This window comes from Barbus barbus (genome assembly GCF_936440315.1).
Source record: "Barbus barbus genome assembly, chromosome: 31".
Classification (NCBI taxonomy): domain Eukaryota; kingdom Metazoa; phylum Chordata; class Actinopteri; order Cypriniformes; family Cyprinidae; genus Barbus; species Barbus barbus.
The window spans coordinates 12,935,325-12,955,870 of NC_136759.1; the positions used below are offsets into that span (position 1 = coordinate 12,935,325).

Genomic DNA, 20,546 nt, shown 5'->3' on the forward strand with positions numbered 1-20,546 from the left:
TCCCCATTCAGACCTGAGACCTTGTAATACTAACGAGTCACATGACACCGGGGAGAGAAAATGGCTAACTGGGCCCAATTTAGACATTTTCACTTAGGAGTGTACTCACTTTTGTGGCCAGCGGTTTTGACATTTATGGCTGTATGTTGAGTTATTTTAAGTGGACAGCAAATTTACACGGTTATACAAGCTGTACACTCACTACTTTACATTGTAGCAAAGTGTCATTTCTTCAGTGTTGTCACATGAAAAGATATAATAAAATATTTACAAAAATGTGAGGGGTGTACTCACTTCTGTGAGATACTGTAAGTATTGTGAAATGTGTCCTAACGACTGGAAACTCCCTGGCTAGAAATGGGTCCCACTCAGGCCCTGACTTGTACAAATGACAATATTTACGAAATCAAACTTACTGTGAATAGTGTGAAACCTACAATGAAACAGTATTTGCAAGAGTTTATATTAGTATTGATAATTAATTGATAATTGAAGAAACAGCCCCATGCACAAAACCATGAAATGAAAGCATGATAACCATAATCTTTTACTAAAAAAATAATTGTATTGTGCAAACCATGAATTTCTTCTAATCCTGCTCTAAGAGTGAAAGTGAAACCTAAGCATTTATAACACCATCAGGCTTTCAGAGCAACCACAAAGGAGCCCTTGGTAAACTGAGTGAGTACCTGCTTCCTTCTCTTCAACTTAATTAAATTCTCTCCTTGTAGACCTAAGTTTTTCATAGGAAACCTTGAAAAAAATAGTTTTTTTTGTAGGGTGGACTGAGTACAGTAGAGACACTTTCTGCCTTTTTAATACACAAAAAATAAATGCTTAATATGAAGTGATATTTCACTTGGTAATTCTTTTGCTTATGTACTAAAATATCATAAATTGATAATAGCCATAAGTAGCTTATATTTTCACAATGAGCCCATAAACACAAGGTGCATTTTTGTCTCAAATGTACCTATATAGTGTACAGTTGAAACAGTACCATGGTACAGTTTAGACAACCATTCTTAATGCTCTAAAGCTGACTAAACATTATTTATTCTTACTTTTTTTGCAAATGTAAAAAATGACAGTTGTGCCTTTTTTTTAAATTCAGATTTATTTATTCTTTTTATTTCAGATTCAGTTAAACAAAATACGAACAAAATAGTAGTTAACACTGGAAAAAAGATATGGCAAACAGTACAAATTTATAAATAACAAAAAAAAAAAAAGTCATGGAAAACAACAGAAACAGAGAAAGTCCGCTCACTGACTACATTGCCTAAGACACATGCAAACACACAAACACACTAGCCTCTGAATATGCATTTTATTTTCTATGATTGAACTGTTACTGTAGCAACCTATAAAGGGTGAATCAACTGTACCCACTTTACCACCTTGTATATTTCACAAAATGCTATGTTATCCTTTTAACATTCATGTTAGAAACATGACAAAAATACTAAGCAAGATATATATTCTTACTAAGTAAGAATTCTAAGATATACTTTCGTTATTTTCCGCAAAAGCCATTGCTTGGTTTGCTCTTGGCAAAGCGGAAAGCAAGGGACCGTGGGGAAAGTGCGAGTTTTCTTCATTTTTTGTTATACCTTGGTTGGTGTTGTTTTTGTAATTTGTATTAGTTCAAGGGCTTACATATATTTAATAGAAAATGAAAATTCAGTTATAAAATTTAAATTTGCCATTTTCTACACTAGTTTTAATATGCAAATTAAAAACATATTTTAAAGGGGTCATATGATGCGATTTCAAGTTTTGCTTTCTCTTTGGAGTGTTACAAGCTGATTGAGCATAGATAAGATCCCTGAAGTTGCAAAGACCAAAGTCTCAAAACCAAAGAGATGTTCTTTATCAAAGTTAAGACTCTGCCATGCCCCCCTAAAACGGCTCATTCAAACACGCCCCCACATGTCTACGTCACGATGTGGAAATATTCGCATAAGGCGTGGTTTCAGTAACTGCAGTAGTGTTGATACAGCCATGTCAGTGAGAAGCTGTGTGTTTCTAGGATAGAGCAAAAGCACTTTATTTCACCTTCTGAAAGTAGATGCATTTAGGAATCATTAAGATTACTTACAACAGTGGTTCCCAACCATTATCCTGGAGGCCCCCCAACACTGCATGTTTTCCATGTCTCCTTAATCAAACACACCTGATTCAGATCATCAGCTCATTAGAGAGACTCCAAGACCTGAAATGAGTGTGTCAGACAAAGGAGAGATGCAAAATGTCCGGTGTTGGGGGGCCTCCAGAGACATGGTTGGGAACCACTGACCTAGGAGAGGAGGTAATTCTGACTTTGATATGACAATCTGGCGCTTCTGAATCAGTGACTGTAAGCATGTTTTTTTATTAGTATAAGTATTTGCTATTGACTGTTCAAATGCAGAGTTTTACGTGTCGTGCGTGTGTGTGTGAGAGAGAGAGAGAGAGACAGGGTCACATCACAGCGTAGTGTACAGCCCGTCAGAAATCGTCTAAATCACGGCTTGTTTGCAAACACATACGAGCATCATCACTGTGTTTGTCACGCGACTGTTTCCCTCTCGGGCTTGAACTGATGGTAAAACTAAGGACATTATCTTTACTTTAATTTTGAAAGCTGAAGCTCGCGATCATGGAAAGGAGTGTTACATTTCCGACAAGTGCTTGTGGTGTTCGGCCAATCACAATGCACTGTGCCATCTTTATGTAGAGCAACAATTCTTTTTTTCAGATCCTCAGAGAGGTCTCTGCCATGAGGTGCCATGTTGAACTTCCAGTGACCAGTATGAGAGAGTGAGAGCGATAACACCAAATTTAACACACCTGCTCCCCATTCAGACCTGAGACCTTGTAATACTAACGAGTCACATGACACCGGGGAGAGAAAATGGCTAACTGGGCCCAATTTAGACATTTTCACTTAGGGGTGTACTCACTTTTGTGGCCAGCGGTTTAGACATTTATGGCTGTATGTTGAGTTATTTTAAGTGGACAGCAAATTTACACGGTTATACAAGCTGTACACTCACTACTTTACATTGTAGCAAAGTGTCATTTCTTCAGTGTTGTCACATGAAAAGATATAATAAAATATTTACAAAAATGTGAGGGGTGTACTCACTTCTGTGAGATACTGTAAGTATTGTGAAATGTGTCCTAACGACTGGAAACTCCCTGGCTAGAAATGGGTCTCACTCAGGCCCTGACTTGTACAAATGACAATATTTACGAAATCAAACTTACTGTGAATAGTGTGAAACCTACAATGAAACAGTATTTGCAAGAGTTTATATTAGTATTGATAATTAATTGATAATTGAAGAAACAGCCCCATGCACAAAACCATGAAATGAAAGCATGATAACCATAATCTTTTACTAAAAAAATAATTGTATTGTGCAAACCATGAATTTCTTCTAATCCTGCTCTAAGAGTGAATGAAAGTGAAACCTAAGCATTTATAACACCATCAGGCTTTCAGAGCAACCACAAAGGAGCCCTTGGCAAACTGAGTGAGTACCTGCTTCCTTCTCTTCAATTTAATTAAATTCTCTCCTTGTAGACCTAAGTTTTTCATAGGAAACCTTGAAAAAAATAGTTTTTTTTGTAGGGTGGACTGAGTACAGTAGAGACACTTTCTGCCTTTTTAATACACAAAAAATGAATGCTTAATATGAAGTGATATTTCACATGGTATCTCTTTTGCTTATGTACTAAAATATCATAAATTGATAATAGCCATAAGTAGCTTATATTTTCACAATGAGCCCATAAACACAAGGTGCATTTTTGTCTCAAATGTACCTATATAGTGTACAGTTGAAACAGTACCATGGTACAGTTTAGACAACCATTCTTAATGCTCTAAAGCTGACTAACCATTATTTATTCTTACTTTTTTTGCAAATGTAATAAATGACAGTTGTGCCTTTTTTTAAATTCAGATTTATTTATTCTTTTTATTTCAGATTCAGTTAAACAAAATACGAACAAAATAGTAGTTAACACTGGAAAAAAAGATATGGCAAACAGTACAAATTTATAAATAACAAAAAAAAAAGTAATGGAAAACAACAGAAACAGAGAAAGTCCGCTCACTGACTACATTGCCTAAGACACATGCAAACACACAAACACACTAGCCTCTGAATATGCATTTTATTTTCTATGATTGAACTGTTACTGTAGCAACCTATAAAGGGTGAATCAACTGTACCCACTTTACCACCTTGTATATTTCACAAAATGCTATGTTATCCTTTTAACATTCATGTTAGAAACATGACAAAAATACTAAGCAAGATATATATTCTTACTAAGTAAGAATTCTAAGATAGACTTTCGTTATTTTCCGCAAAAGCCATTGCTTGGTTTGCTCTTGGCAAAGCGGAAAGCAAGGGACCGTGGGGAAAGTGCGAGTTTTCTTCATTTTTTGTTATACCTTGGTTGGTGTTGTTTTTGTAATTTGTATTAGTTCAAGGGCTTACATATATTTAATAGAAAATGAAAATTCAGTTATAAAATTTAAATTTGCCATTTTCTTCACTAGTTTTAATATGCAAATTAAAAACATATTTTAAAGGGGTCATATGATGCGATTTCAAGTTTTGCTTTCTCTTTGGAGTGTTACAAGCTGATTGAGCATAGATAAGATCCCTGAAGTTGCAAAGACCAAAGTCTCAAAACCAAAGAGATGTTCTTTATCAAAGTTAAGACTCTGCCATGCCCCCCTAAAACGGCTCATTCAAACACGCCCCCACATGTCTACGTCACGATGTGGAAATATTCGCATAAGGCGCGGTTTCAGTAACCAGTAGTGTTGATACAGCCATGTCAGTGAGAAGCTGTGTGTTTCTAGGATAGAGCAAAAGCACTTTATTTGGCCTTCTGAAAGTAGATGCATTTAGGAATCATTAAGATTACTTACAACAGTGGTTCTCAACCATTATCCTGGAGGCCCCCCAACACTGCATGTTTTCCATGTCTCCTTAATCAAACACACCTGATTCAGATCATCAGCTCATTAGAGAGACTCCAAGACCTGAAATGAGTGTGTCAGACAAAGGAGAGATGCAAAATGTCCGGTGTTGGGGGGCCTCCAGAGACATGGTTGGGAACCACTGACCTAGGAGAGGAGGTAATTCTGACTTTGATATGACAATCTGGCGCTTCTGAATCAGTGACTGTAAGCATGTTTTTTTATTAGTATAAGTATTTGCTATTGACTGTTCAAATGCAGAGTTTTGCGTGTCGTGCGTGTGTGTGTGAGAGAGAGAGAGAGAGACAGGGTCACATCACAGCGTAGTGTACAGCCCGTCAGAAATCGTCTAAATCACGGCTTGTTTGCAAACACATACGAGCATCATCACTGTGTTTGTCACGCGACTGTTTCCCTCTCGGGCTTGAACTGATGGTAAAACTAAGGACATTATCTTTACTTTAATTTTGAAAGCTGAAGCTCGCGATCATGGAAAGGGGCGTTACATTTCCGGAAGGAGGGACTTTGTAGAAAACGAAGCGTTTGAGAGAGGCGGGGCATAGAGGACCTACAATAATGTACAGTATTTGAAAAGAAAAACACAAAATAATGATCGTTAAAAAGGCATCATATGACCCCTTTAACGCTTTATAAGTTGCAAAATTTAAATGAAAACGTATTACCCAAATTGATTAGATATGTTTAATATGTCCAAGCAAAAACTGTAGCAAAATTATCATTTAAATAATTGTAACAAAATTCAGTGAGAATTTCAGAGGCACGAGTAAACGTTCAACAGCCTTTAATCAAGGAAGCTCAGGAGATAATCCACAATGGGAGCTGCACACACACATGTAGCAACAAAGCAGACCCAACAAACACAGACTGGACAGACTGGGGCTTTTAAACACAAGCTAATGAGGGACACAAAAACACAACAAAAACAGTCCAGGGGCGTGACATTACTCCCCCCTCCCAGAATATGGTTTTTAATTTGCATATTAACACTAGTGTAGATGACAAATTTAAATGATATAATTGAATTTTTATTTTGAATTTCAGGCCTTTATTTTTACATTTAGATGTATGGCAGAAGGCCATAAAATTGAGAAAAGATACTGTATGGGTTTTCCATAATGTCGCACCGCGAGTGTGGCTCATGCAGTGAATCCCTGCACGATTCAGAAGGACGCAGTGAGTGAGTATGAGTTTCGTTCTTCTCTGCTCGTGGCGTGGAAAGGCTATCTTAAGAAGACCTCAGATTATGACTTGGGTCTCTTCTGTAGCTCAGGCTTACAGAGCCCACTAGTGAATAACACAAACGTTAACAAATCATGCTTCAGTTTCAGAGTAAACAGGAGTTTCCCCAAAGCGTCAAAGCTGATGCAACACTCGTTCCCTTACCTCAGGGAACCGAGGTTGTGTTAGTAACCGGAGCGTTAACTAGTAGTAGGACTAACTTTAAAGTTTTAGTTGTCTTTCCTTGTTATGTACAAATAACTAACTAACTAAATACTGTTGATAAAATAACTGCATCATCTGCGGCTCTTGTAGCACTTCATGTCTTTTGTGATAAAGAGGAGCAACGTGTACAAGCAGAAATGTCTTTGAATGAAGCGTGTTTGGCTCCAGATAAAAATTTAAGGGATGTTGTGCAAAAGATTGTGCTTGTGGTATGTACATCTCCATTATTTTGATGTGTTGCAAGCTCACTTCAAACTGCAGAAACAGTAAAATAGTGCTACTGTTGTCATTTTGTCTTGCGGTCCGGTTGGAACTGAGCTGGGGTCTGGAACAGACCGTGTTCCGCTATTTTTTGGACCCCTTCTCTGTACTACAGGTGTGTCCAATCCTACTTCTGAAGGGCCAGAGTTTAGCTACAACCTGTCCCAAACATACTTGCCAGCAAGTTTCTAGGGCCCAATCCCAAATGGCACACATCATGTGCTCTTGCAGACTTAAAATGGCCATCCCATTCGTGTGTCTGTTAAGTCCATGAGACAGTAGGGTGTAGCATTTATCATTTTAGCTTTCAGAAGGCTACTCAAAAGCACCCCCTTTGCAGCCAGAGAGCCACTATGCACCTTCAATGCCCACTTCAGAGCCTGCACTGAGGCCCAATCACAAATGGCACATTTCATGTGCACTTGTTGTCTTGAGGACTTACAGTCTCCACCGCAGGCGTGTGTCCATTAAGTCCACAAGAAAGTAGGGTGTCCCATTCATTATTTTAGCTTTCAGAAGGAAGCTTGTGAGTGCCCCCTTTGCGGCCATTATGTGCCCTCGATGAACACTTCTGCTGAGACCGCACTAAGGTTCAACCTGACAGCCAAAACAGCATTATGTTACAAAAGTGAGGTCTCAGAGGAAGTGTGCAAGGCTTTATGGTGCCATTTGGGATTGAGCCTGAGGCGAGCTCTGAGCAGACTTGTACCCGACAGTCAAAGCAGCATTACGTCATTAAAGTGTGGACTTGGAGGAAGTCCGCAAGGGTTTAGGTTGCCATTTGGGATTGGGCCTAGTGATCCTAAAAAAAACTTAATTAGCTATAGTTCAGGTGTCTTTAATTAACTCTGCAAGACAATGACCCTCCAGGAACAGGTTTGCACACCCCTGCAATGGCACAACATCTAGTACTTAGTGCTTAAATAAAATAGTTACCACATAATATAAAACTCTGGCTCTTGGTCATATTTTGCAGATAGACTTTGCAGCCATGTCTGAAAGTAGTAGTCTGAGCCAGCTCTATGAAGAGAAGGTGCGTCCATGTATTGACCTAGTGGACTCTCTCAGGTCATTAGGTCTTGAAAAAGACCTGAACCTGCCAGCTATTGCTGTCATTGGTGATCAGAGCTCAGGAAAGAGTTCTGTGTTGGAAGCTCTGTCTGGAGTGGCGCTGCCTAGAGGAACAGGTAAGCACAGTACTTACATTACACTGTGGAGTGGAAATACCTGTTTTCTCTTTCATTATTTGTTAGTCGGAATATAAAGGTGTTGTTCAGCTGTCCATCTAGTATGTTAAAAACAGGTATTGTGACACGCTGTCCTCTGGTACTGAAACTGAAAAACATTACAAAGGACAAAAAATGGCAAGGAATGCTGTCATATAAGGATCAAACAAAGACACTAAAGGACCCAGCGGAAATAGAGAATGCTGTCTTATATGGTCGGTATTATTCCACATTAAAATATATTAATATACAGTTCATTGAGAACTTTAATGCCATGTGAGTCTTTAGAATGTTTAATCTGTGGAATGATTGTGTCATTGTGTTGTTTTGTAGCTCAGGGAGTATTGGCTGGAAATGGAGAAGGGATCAGTCATGAGATGATCACTCTGGAGATCCAGTCATGTTACGCTCCTGACCTTACTCTTATTGACCTGCCTGGCATTGCTAGAGTTGCCACTGCCAACCAGCCAAAAGACATTGACAAACAAGTAAGATGCAATTTGTGTATGGAAATGTTTACAGCATTCAAATATTTAGTAAAGAAGCTAATTTAGCCCCATGGATCCTTGCAGTATTGCATTCAGTCATTTTGCTGTTCTGTAACAGATAAAAGATCTAATTGAAAAGTTCATTCAAAGACAAGAGACCATCAGTTTGGTTGTGGTGCCTGCAAACATTGATATCGCCACCACTGAGGCACTGCAGATGGCATTCAAAGTGGATTCAACTGGAGAAAGGACTTTGGGTTCGTAATATTCCATACAGGTCACTCCCTGAATAAGTCAATTATTGTCAAATATATTGTTTGTGTTTTCTTCAAATATTCAATCTGCAGGTATTCTGACTAAACCGGACTTAGTGGACAAAGGCATGGAGCAGACGGTGATCAGAACAGTGAATAATGAAGTAATACCACTAAAGAAGGGCTACATGATTGTTAAATGCCGAGGCCAGAATGACATCAATGACAAACTTGATCTGGGCAAAGCTCTGAAAAAAGAAAGACATTTTTTTGAAGAACATGCTCATTTCAGGCAAGCAGTGAATCTGATTATAAGAATTTCTCTCAAAATGTGTAGAACAAACCATTTCAATTCTATGTATGAAAAATGAGAGAGTGAAGTAGGCAGGATGGTCACGAGATATGATCTAATATATGTATTGATCATTCATCTGACATTTTTTTTAGTATAGCACATTTTTAGCTCTATTTCAGCTGTATAAAGAATATGCAACTAGTCTATAGTCAGAGAAAATTAATACCCTCAGGGAAATGTCGTGGCAGGAAATTAAAATGTTGGCAACAACACACTCTTGTTGAGGTGCATCCTCAGATGTTAACTTTATATTTGCTGTTCACAGTGTTTAGGGCACTATGACACATATTGGGGGCTGTTCACACAGAACTTGATTTGCCATTGCACTGTGCTGGTTTCCCATTGTTTTTCTATGTAAATATGCACTAGATGGATGTGTTTTGACGTGTTTTGCGTTCCAGTGGAATAGGGAAAAAACAAGGCCTGGAGACATTTTTTTTTTTTTAAATGTCAAATTATTTTAGCTTGAGCATCACATTTTTAGAAAACTGTCATGCGTAAGATGTGAGCGCAATGGTCAAACATATCTATCTAGCGCGTGTTTACATAGTGGCTCATGTTTTTCAAAGCAACAATGCATTCTGTGAGAATGGCCCTTTATAGTGCAATCTTTTAGGTCTTAGGCACATTGTGTGTATTTTAAAATATATTTTCTTGTTAATATTTATAATATTTACAGAAAAAAAGCTAAATTCCCCAGTTGTCCTTAACTTCCTTCTTACTATTCAAATGACTTCTTTCCTTACAGGTCTCTTCTTGAAGAAGGAAAAGCTACAATACCCCATCTTGCAGAAAGACTCACAAAAGAATTGTTTGAACACATTATTGTGCGTATGCAAAGTCACATGACATACAGCAGAAACATTGACACAGTACAGAGTATCCCTGTTTGAGAAAAACAGCATATGCTGTTAGGTATGTTTTAAAGGATATTAGCTGGCTTTAGCTGGTTCTTAGTTGGTCATGAGGTCATTAGGACCAGCACATGACCAGCTTAAACCAGCTCAAACCAGCTAACATCCTTTAAAACCTACCTAACCAAAATGTGCTGTATTTTTGTTCAACAGGGATATGACTACATCAACTGCTGTAATACTCTTTTATTTGGTTTACCACACAAGCTTCTCAAACTCCAGCTGATTCAGAATTCTGCTGCTTGTATCATTACCCCGGACTTCATCTATAAAACATATTACTCCATCTCTCCAACAGCTTCATTGGCTTCCCATAAAATTCTGCATTTTTCCGAATTTAAAATTCCTCTTCTCACTAACAAAACTCTTCATAACCTCGCTCTACCTTACCTCTCAGACCTCATCCAGCCCTACATTTCTTCTCAAACTCTTCATTGGGTCTCCTCCGTACACCCCTGGCTCGTATAACCACTATGGGTCATAGAGCCTTTAGCCATGCTGCTCCTCGTCTTTGGAATTCCCTCCCAGCTATCCGTATCTTAGACTCGTTATTCCAATTCAAAGCTAAACTCAAAACTCACTTATTCAGAATAGCTTAACCTACATGATTACTGTTTGCACTCAAATCTAGCATTTCTTACTTTTTTCTTATTTTATTGTTGTCATTTTTCTAACTGCTGCTTCTCTATATGGTTCATTGTTATTTATTGTTTTATTTATTGCTCCTGATGTACGGTGACATTAAATAAAATGTGTTATTATTATTTTTATTATAATTATTAATATTAAAGAAAAGACGTCTGGAGTAAACTAAAGTCAGAATTGGGTACATCTTATTTCTTTACTTTTAGAAAACTCTGCCAGAGTTGCAGAAACAACTTGACATGAAATTAGAGAAGACGTCTGTGGATCTTGGAGCACTGGGTGATGGAGTTCCTCTTGATGATTATGAGAAGATCAAGTTTCTGGTTACGGTAAAATGGGGTTGCACATTTGGTGTATGCTACAGTGTCCTAAACTTCTAAAATATTATTTTTCTTAATTGTAATCTCACTGGTGCTGCCCAGATAAACTTCATAGTTTTCTATTAAACTACATTATATTTGTTTCAAATCATTGTTACTGCTTACTATACCTTCTTATTTCACTATAGGCTGGAAAATATACCATGTATAGACATTTTTACACTACAAAGGTTTTCTTTTTGTATTTTGACCACTTGAATAAAGTCTATTTTACAGTACATATGTAACGGAGGCCAGCGAGTAGATGCTGAGCAAGTAAACCTCACTCCCCTGATTTCAAGGACGCACTGCGACAGATGCTAGTGGCCACTGCCATTTAACCTCCTTGTTAGAGTGTCCGCTGGAGTGCAGGAGTTCAGTGGTTCGAGACCTGTCTCGGAGCAGCCGAGAGAGACCTGTTACACATATAAAGCATGAAAACAATCTACATGCATTATATACATTGCCCTTTTATACATAAAAATTGTATATGTTCCACCCCAGCAATGTTTTATCTGGCTTTGTTTTTACATTTGTAACTTTGAGATTTTGTGCTCTGCAGAAAATTCGCCAGTTCAATGATGCTCTTGAAAGAGTTAAGAGTGCAGAAGAAGATGTAAAAAAATCAAACACAAGGGTCTTCTCCAAAATCAGGGAGGAATTTCATAATTGGAAATACGCCCTGAATGCCAAAGCCATAAAGAGTGAGTTTATAATAAAATAAAATACAAGCGTTTGTATCTGAGGTGAAATACTATTATTGATGCTTGTTTTGTGCAATTCAGCCTTTTCTTTAATTATATTCTCACAAACTTGTCTTTTCCCTTTAATGAGGCATGCAGTTTGCATTTGATTTTCATGTTGCAGGGAAGTCCAATACGCTAGTAGTTGTATTCTTCCTGAATTTCTTTCTGTATTTTCTCTCAAGCGGAGGATACCCTCAGAGTTGAGGCAGAAGAGTATGTAAAAACTCATAGAGGAAAGGAACTTCCTGGATTTTCAAACTATAGAACTTTTGAGAGCATTGTCAAGGAATGCATTGAGGAGCTAGAGGAACCTGCTTTAAAGATGCTCAAAGATGTCACAGGTGAAGGGCTGTGTTTCAAGATGGTTTTCAGTGCCCTCAATTTTTATTTTTACTAATGTACAAGAAATCTAACAACTTTATTTCAAAATGATTGATAGAATCACATAAATGCATAAAGTTATGGCTCGTTTCCACTGAGCGGTACAGTACGGTACGGTATGCAATTATGTTCGTTTCCATTGTCAGAAGTTGTGAATGGTACCAAAATAGCGAACCATACCATACCACTTTTTTTGGTACCCTTTCGTTGGGGTACCTATAGCACAGCAAAGGGTACCAAAAGGGTGGAGCTAAACTCTGCAGAAGTTGATTGGTTTACCAGAATCCTCACTTTTGCTGATACTAGGGGATAAAGCTTGTCCTTCACCCGATCCGCTGTGTTCTGCTTATTATATCAGAGTGCGCAAACACACACAAAAAATATAACAGTGTATTTTATACTTTTATATTTTCACACAGATAATAACCATTTCTCAATATGTGTTTGTGGACTTGTGAAACGTCATTGCCCAAAAACCCGCGTAATTTTCTAAATATTACTGTTATTCTGTCATGAAATATAGTTATAGAAATATGAAATATAGTCTTTATATAATTTATAAAGATATAGCGCCTATTTGAAAATTTGCTATGCCGATTTCGAAGCTCTAGACCAGGGGTCTCCAACCTTGTTGTTGTTGTTGTGGATGGTTTTAAAAACAGGTCTATTCATTTATACTGTTATCAGCACGTTGAAGTATATTCGTCTCTTGTCTCTTCCCAGATAGCACACGTACGTCTGCAAGATGTCTGTTAAAGGTCTCTTGATCTGGAAAGCATCTGCTGTCTACAAACGTCTGGCAGACGTCTTTCAGATGTCAGTTTTACATACATAAAACATAAACATCTTAAATACATCTAATAGACGTCTATTTGACATCTAAAAGGAAACGTCCTATAGACGTATTTCAGATGAGCAAACACCCTAAATAATACGTCTTGCAGATGTAAATGCAGACATCAAATAGACGTCTCGGAGATGTACGTGTGCTATCAGGGTTAGAGAATATGCCCTGTTAATGCAGCACTAGAAAACTCCATCAGTTTTTTTTTACTTTCACTTTCTGTATGACTGAAGTTTAGACGTTCACAGGCATAACTATTGCGCAAAGTTTGCACGTTGCTTTTGTGATATCCATTGGCTCGCCTTCATGGTTTAAAACAGAAATATTTTCAGTATTGTAACGTAACTGCAACCCCCCATGCATATGTAGCCTATCTTAGACGCAGGGATACATGAAAGAGGAATCAAATCCTTGTGCGCGCTTCGGGTGTGTGCCAGTACAGCGCGCAAGTAACAAAATGAGTTGTTTCGTTTTTTTCTTCTTGTGGTTTTAAATAGCTTGAAAGTGTAAATTGGCAAATTACTCTGCGAATCACGCGCCGAACGGTGGGGTCTGGACCTGGTCGTATATCACGAATCAACTGCAATCTTTTATTTACTAATTTAACAGAACTCGTCAAATTGCTACTCGATATCAATCGCATCTATACACATTTCCCCCAGAACTTTCTCGCGACCCGGTAGGAATTCTTCCACGGCCCGGTAGTGGGTCGCGACCCGGTGGTTGGGGACCTCTGCGTCTAGGCGATCACCGGGTGCTCCGTGCTCATGTATCCGCCTCGGCTAGTCCTTCCGACATTTGCCGCTGGCTCTGATGTCTCTGTAGTGATTAAACGAGAATCAGTTAGTTTTGTGTATATTTAACAGGCATTCGTGGTCTCATGAATCTATTATTTGTTCCTGGTCATATTGTTTTGACTGAGCACAAAGTTTAACTTTATATTTATTTTAAACTTTACTGTAGTAACTTGCTTGCTGACTTTGTAGCAAACGTTTGACTGTGAATTGTTTGCTTTTGTCTTTATTTCCTCTTATAGAAGCCTCTTATACTTTGTACTTATACTTTTATAATGGCTATTATTGTTCATTAAAACTGACATAAAAGAGGCAGAGTTGTGCTTATTGTCGATCGCTACTTTCCGGCATACACCACACCTATCAAGTAAAGGGTACTGTTGGCAGTGGAAACCAAGCCTGATCAGGGTTACCCATACCGTACTGAACTGTACTGTACTGTAACGCTCAGTGGAAACCAAGCCTGATCAGGGTTACCCATACCGTACTGTACTGTACTGTACTGTAACGCTCAGTGGAAACCAAGCCTGATCAGGGTAACCCATACCGTACTGAACTGTACTGTACTGTACTGTAACGCTCAGTGGAAACCAAGCCTGATCAGGGTAACCCATACCGTACTGAACTGTACTGTACTGTAATGCTCAGTGGAAACCAAGTCTGATCAGGGTTACCCATACCGTACTGAACTGTACTGTACTGTACTGTAATGCTCAGTGGAAACCAAGCCTGATCAGGGTTACCCATACCGTACTGAACTGTACTGTACTGTACTGTAACGCTCAGTGGAAACCAAGTCTGATCAGGGTTACCCATACCGTACTGAACTGTACTGTACTGTAACGCTCAGTGGAAACCAAGCCTGATCAGGGTTACCCATACCGTACTGAACTGTACTGTACTGTAACGCTCAGTGGAAACCAAGCCTGATCAGGGTAACCCATACCGTACTGAACTGTACTGTACTGTAATGCTCAGTGGAAACCAAGTCTGATCAGGGTTACCCATACCGTACTGAACTGTACTGTACTGTAATGCTCAGTGGAAACCAAGCCTGATCAGGGTAACCCATACCGTACTGAACTGTACTGTACTGTAATGCTCAGTGGAAACCAAGCCTGATCAGGGTTACCCATACCGTACTGAACTGTACTGTACTGTACTGTAACGCTCAGTGGAAACCAAGTCTGATCAGGGTTACCCATACCGTACTGAACTGTACTGTACTGTAACGCTCAGTGGAAACGAGGCATTAGTGGCAATTATGCATGTAGGATGATGTTTTACCTCCACTGATTGAATCCTTTTTTTCTTGTCTTTTCTAAATTTACAGACATTGTTCACTCCTCTGTGGGCTATATGGCTAACACTCATTTTAACGGCTTATCTGACCTGGTGAGGGCTGCGAAAGAGTCAATTGATGGTATTCTTGATGAGCAGTTTCAGAAAGCGGAGAAGAAAATACGTTCACAGTTTAAGATGGAGAAGATTGTTTACTGCCAAGATGATCTCTACAGTAACCAGCTATACAATATAAAAGCAAAATCAAAATCAGGTCATGGGCTACTGGCATCATTTGTCAATGCAGATGTACGTGACATGGCATACCATCTCATCTCCTATTTAACGGTTTGTATGTCTTATAAGTAATCTTTATTAATTAAAGAGTGAAGTGTGTATCTACCTAACAGAATTGGACTAATAAAGATTGTTTCTAAATTTCAAATACTCCAAACAATAATTTCTCTGCAAACTGCTCAATTGCTAAGCATCTTGCTACTACCGGTTGCCATAGTCTTTACATTTAATTGATCCTTCACATAAATGTTGGATACAAGGGAAAAAAAATAAAACTAAAAAAAAAAACAGAAAAAATAAACCACCTTTTTAAGATTAAAGAATCATAGCTCATCGTTTACATGCACAAGGTCATTTCTGTGGCAATGTCTTGTGACAAATATTGACTTTTTGAATTTATGTAATTTGCATGTATTTGTAGATGACCTCTGAACGTCTGGCTAATCAAGTTCCACTGATAATCCAGTATCACATGCTGGACCAGTACATCTCTCAGCTTCAGAGTGCAATGCTTATCATGATTGGAAGGAACAATCCAGATATGCTGCTCCAAGAAGATTCTGGTGTTGTACATAAGAGGGAAGAACTGAGAGAGCAACTGAACCGCCTGAAGAGAGCTGGTATGGCAGTCAAAGTATATGCATACTGTGGGTAAACTCACTACACATCAAGGTCCCTGGTTTGAGTCCCTGCTGACCGTAACACTGGGATAGGCTCCAGTATCCCTGCGACTCTACCATTGGTGGAAAATCCTCATTTTCAAAATTTCCTATTTGTTTTTTTATTGCATATTACTGGTCTTATTATGAATGATTCACACTGCATGTGAATATGTATTTTTTTTTTTTTTACATTTTTGATGATGTTCTGTAATTGGAAATTAAAGACACTTTCATCCCTTGGAAGATAAAAAATCACATCTGTTTTATGTAGATTGTGCTTTCCCTTTGATGTTTGTGGTGTGTTTTCATTTGAAACATTTACAGTATCTCACAAAAGTGAGTACACCCCTCACATTTCGGCAACCATTTTAGTATATCTTCTCAAGAGACAATATACACTGTAAAAAACCAACTTGCAAATTGTTAACTCAGTTTAAAATTATAAGTTAGGTGGACACATTTTTGAGCACAGTGTTGAGTTTACTTATAAAAAAGATTTAACTGCATGTTTACTACTATTTTGTATAATGAAAATAAACAATTAAGTTGGGCAAAAGTAAGATTTTGAATTCTTCATTTGAGCGTTCACTTCCTGTCATTGCGTATGCGCAGTCTGCGACATTTTGCATTTTTGAAAAACAAATTTGAAGTACCAAAAATAATTTGATATATTGAGGAATTCACAGGTGTTTCAGGCCAAAAAATTAATTTAGATAAATCTGTATTATTTCCCCTCAAAGATTGCTCCTCTTCCGAAATAGAGAACATTCCAGTTAAAAATAAATGAATATATTTAGGTGTAATAATTTGCAAAAATTAAAAACAAAGGAGTCAGTTAAATTTTGAACCAATTATTGAGAAAACTAAAAAGAAATTTAATTTGTGGTTAATGAGGGACATCTCAATATTTGGGAGGGTATTATTATCAAAGGCGAAAGGTATATCTAGATCTGTCTACATCATTATCATTAGAGGTGCCTCCCAAGATACTTAAAAATCTAGATCAGATTCTTTATAACTTTATTTGGAGGAAGAAAACACATTATTTAAAAAAGGAGGTCATTTGTAATCCTAAAGAGCAAGGGGGACTGGAGGTCTTAGATTATAATACTCTCAATGACACTTTTAAAATTAAATGGTTGATAGAGTTTATGAAGAATAGAGGAAGTCCATGGAATGCATTTCCTAATTATATATTTAATACTCTTGGAGGCATAGACTTTTTGTTGAAATGTAATTTTTCTGTTGGCAAAATTCCTGTTAAATTGGCCGGTTTTCACAGACAAGCCCTGTTAGCATGGAAATTGGTGTATAAGCACAATTTTTCACCCCAAAACTATTTCATATGGAATAACAAGGACATATTATTTAAAAACAAATCTTTATTCTATCACACTTGGTTCAAGGAAGGTATTCTTTTAGTAAGACAATTAGTTAATTCCCATGGGTACTTGTTGTCGTATACTGAATTTCTTCAGAAATTGCAATTACCAGTTAAACCAAGAGAATTTGCTATTGTTTTTGACGCAATTCCAAAGAGTGTGATGTTACTTTTGAAAAACTGTATCTCAGAAAAAATCAACATGTTTACTCCTTGTGAAAACATTTTCATTGAAAATGTTGATGTTTTAAAACAACAGTGTAGCAGTAAGATTATAAGGAATGCTCTTTGTTCTGTGTCCTTACCGGCAGCAAGATTTTTTTGGTCTTCGTTATTTGGTAATATGGGTTAAAGCATGGAAACTGCCAATTAAGTTTTGTATCAATAACAAGATTAAGGAAGTGTCTTACAAAATACTTCATAGAATTTATCCTGCTAAGCATGTTTTGGAAAGATTTAAGCTTAATATTTCGTATTCCTGTGAATTTTGTGGTCAAGAAAAATAAACTATTTTGCATCTTTTTTTCCATTGTATTTACTCAAGATTATTTTGGAAGGATTTGGAATTCTATATTACCAGAAAAATGGAGTGTATGATAGAAATTTGTATATTTGATGTACTTTTATATACAGAAAATGAAAATTTGAATTGTAAAGAACAACATATTATACATTTGTTTATTTTGTTAGGAAAATTCCATATACATAAGAAGAAGTGGGCTCAATGTAAACCAAATTTTGCACATTTTATAAATGACTTTAAATCATATGTAAATCTCTTGGAACAAACAAAAAACAAAAACGCATTGAAAACATGTAATGCTCTGAAAGTACTGAACTTTATGTAATTTTCTTCATTTATTTTTTCTCTTTCTTTTCTCGCTCTGGCAGCTAATGCTAATTTGAATATGTGAATATGTAATACCTCTTGTTCTTGTGGCATTGAATTAATAAAGCAATATAAAAATAAAAAATAAAAAAAATCTTTTTGCACGGGGTTTCCCCTCATCAACTGGATTTTAGAAGAGGCTGGATGTTTTCCCCCTCTATTTAACAATACAATAGTGACGACTTTCCTTGTTTTAAACAATTAATGTCAATTTAGTTGGAATGTAACACTGCACATGTCAAACTGTTTTTATTTTTATTTTCATAGGTTTGGAATGCAGTGTAAGCTTTGCAAATGTTCCCACAGTAGCAGAGTGGTCCTCTTGAAACATTACAGGCTTCGGCACTATCAAGGGCGATCCTGGCAGCATCCTTGTTTGTAGACTGACTGCATCTGCACTTTTAAAACTGTAGGTGCGTTAAAAACACATTTGAAAAGATCTCACAAACACACTGCTGAAGTTACTGAGTTATGTGATTTCTATTATGTGAGTTTTTAAACCATATCAGAAATCATTTGAGGAGGCATGACACAGTCAATTGTCCTTTTAAAGATTGTGAGCTGACAACCAATGTCCTTTCAACTTTTAGTAGCCATGTATCTCGGAAGCATAAATCTCAAGGTTTTGAAGATTTGAGAATACTTATATACTCTATGAGAATACTTTTTATTGGTACTCTCCAAAATGGCACTAAGGGTGACGCGGAGGAGAAAACATCTTGAATAAAGGTATTTTAGATTTTTTGCACACAAAGTATTCTCGTATAGCTTCATAAAATTACAGTTGAGCCACTGATGTCACATGGACTATTTTGTCAATGTTCTTGGTACCTTTCTGGACCTTGAATATGGTAGGACGCTTGCTGTCTATGCAGGGTCAGAGAACTCTCGGATTTAATAAAAAAAAATCTTAATTTGTGTTCCAAAGACGAACAAAGGTCTTATGGGTTTGGAACGACATGAGGGTGAGTAATTAATGACAGAATTTTCATTTTTGGTGAACTATCCCTTCCATGAATTTGAGTCTGCATATTTTTTTCAATAGGGCCACATATCTAACTTTAAAGATTAAAAAAGACCCAGAAATCTCAAAAGCACTCCATTTTACTTGCGCATTATATTCCATGTTTTGTAATGTCTTTGGAACCTTTAAGCAAGTCAGTATACACTGCTGTTGTGTTGAAAAGACAGACAGTGATATTCATTCTAAAAAATCTTATTTTGTTTCTTCTGCATTAGAAAGTAACACAGATTTGGAATGACGTGACTTGGCAAGGCTTAGGAAATTATGAAAGTTTTCATTTTTGAACTACCCCCTTTAAGTCATTTTACATGTTACCACATATTAAGCTTTCCCATATACTTAATGTACTTGATTTATTTTTAATCAGAATTTTTTTTTTCAGAATATGCAGCTCCGTGTTGTGTTGGCCCCTGATAATATTAGGAGGCTGGATATTTTGGAAAATCTCACTTCGGTTGAACACTTGAAAACAATTCTTCAAGAAAGGCTTGAAATCAAGGAGGATTTTCTGATTCAGTTTGAGGATCCTGAGTTTGGAAATGAACTCTGTAACTTGATCAATATAACAGAGCTTCCACCAGAAAGCAGTGCTGAAGATACTCCAGAAAGTACCTGAAGAATCAGAACCAGACACCTCGATTTCTTCTTTAGACACTGCCAGTATGTCCTCCCCATCTGATAGCTCAAACCAGAGTTTCCCCTTTGTGTCTGTGAGACAGCGTGAAAATTCTCAGTGAGTTTTACAGAATTACACCATTCAACCTGAAGAGTGCTTTTTTGTCTTCTTTGGATGAATACGCATCAAAGATGATCATGTTGTACCGATCACGTGGTGGAGCCTATGGAGATGAAATGAAGACCCTCCTAGACCAATTTGATCAAGTAATTATTTAGCAACCTAAGTAATTACTTAGTGTCAAATCATGTAAACATATTGTCAAATTTGTAACCTGTGAATGAGCATAATAGTGGCCCGTTAAAGGTAAGCCCTAAGGTTTTGGTTGAATATTTAGGACAATATAACGTTGCAAGTAAATTAATAATAATATAATAATAATAAATAATACACACACTCAATTCCTTGCTCAGGCAGTTTGGCGTGACTTGCCTGGAACGCTACAAAGCCGTGAGTGGTGGTTTGAAGTTGTGACTTACGGGCTCAAAAACCTGCCTGGAACGCAGCATTAGTAACTCAAACCCCTTTTTGTAAACCTCTCTACCTAATGGTTGATCGCGTGCATCCGCCACTTTTGTAGTTTTTCTAACACGTTTTATACGTAGTTCTGGACCGAAT

At 37.3% G+C, this 20,546-nt stretch overlaps 1 protein-coding gene across 1 annotated transcript; it reads left to right on the forward strand.

Moving 5' to 3' along the window:
• The first annotated feature begins 642 nt into the window (after positions 1–642).
• Positions 643–17,861, forward strand: LOC306851145 (interferon-induced GTP-binding protein Mx-like). The gene is made up of 12 exons (XM_079387266.1): positions 643–681; positions 7,689–7,899; positions 8,016–8,153; positions 8,272–8,426; positions 8,545–8,683; positions 8,774–8,972; positions 9,784–9,862; positions 10,801–10,923; positions 11,516–11,657; positions 11,882–12,040; positions 15,052–15,347; positions 15,718–17,861. Exons 2-12 carry the CDS (start codon positions 7,704–7,706, stop codon positions 15,949–15,951), a joined length of 1,860 nt encoding a protein of 619 aa, XP_079243392.1. The 5' UTR covers positions 643–681; positions 7,689–7,703; the 3' UTR covers positions 15,952–17,861.
• The last annotated feature ends 2,685 nt before the right edge of the window (positions 17,862–20,546 follow it).

What these genes read in the sequence shown, in the direction of transcription:
- LOC306851145 (XM_079387266.1), top strand. Translation starts at nt 7,704, where the DNA reads ATGTCTGAAAGTAGTAGTCTGAGCCAGCTCTATGAAGAGAAGGTGCGT. An exon ending in AACTGGAGAAAGGACTTTGG is followed by an intron (nt 8,684 to 8,773) that starts GTTCGTAATATT and finishes TTCAATCTGCAG; the next exon opens with GTATTCTGACTAAACCGGAC. An exon ending in ATCTCATCTCCTATTTAACG is followed by an intron (nt 15,348 to 15,717) that starts GTTTGTATGTCT and finishes ATGTATTTGTAG; the next exon opens with ATGACCTCTGAACGTCTGGC.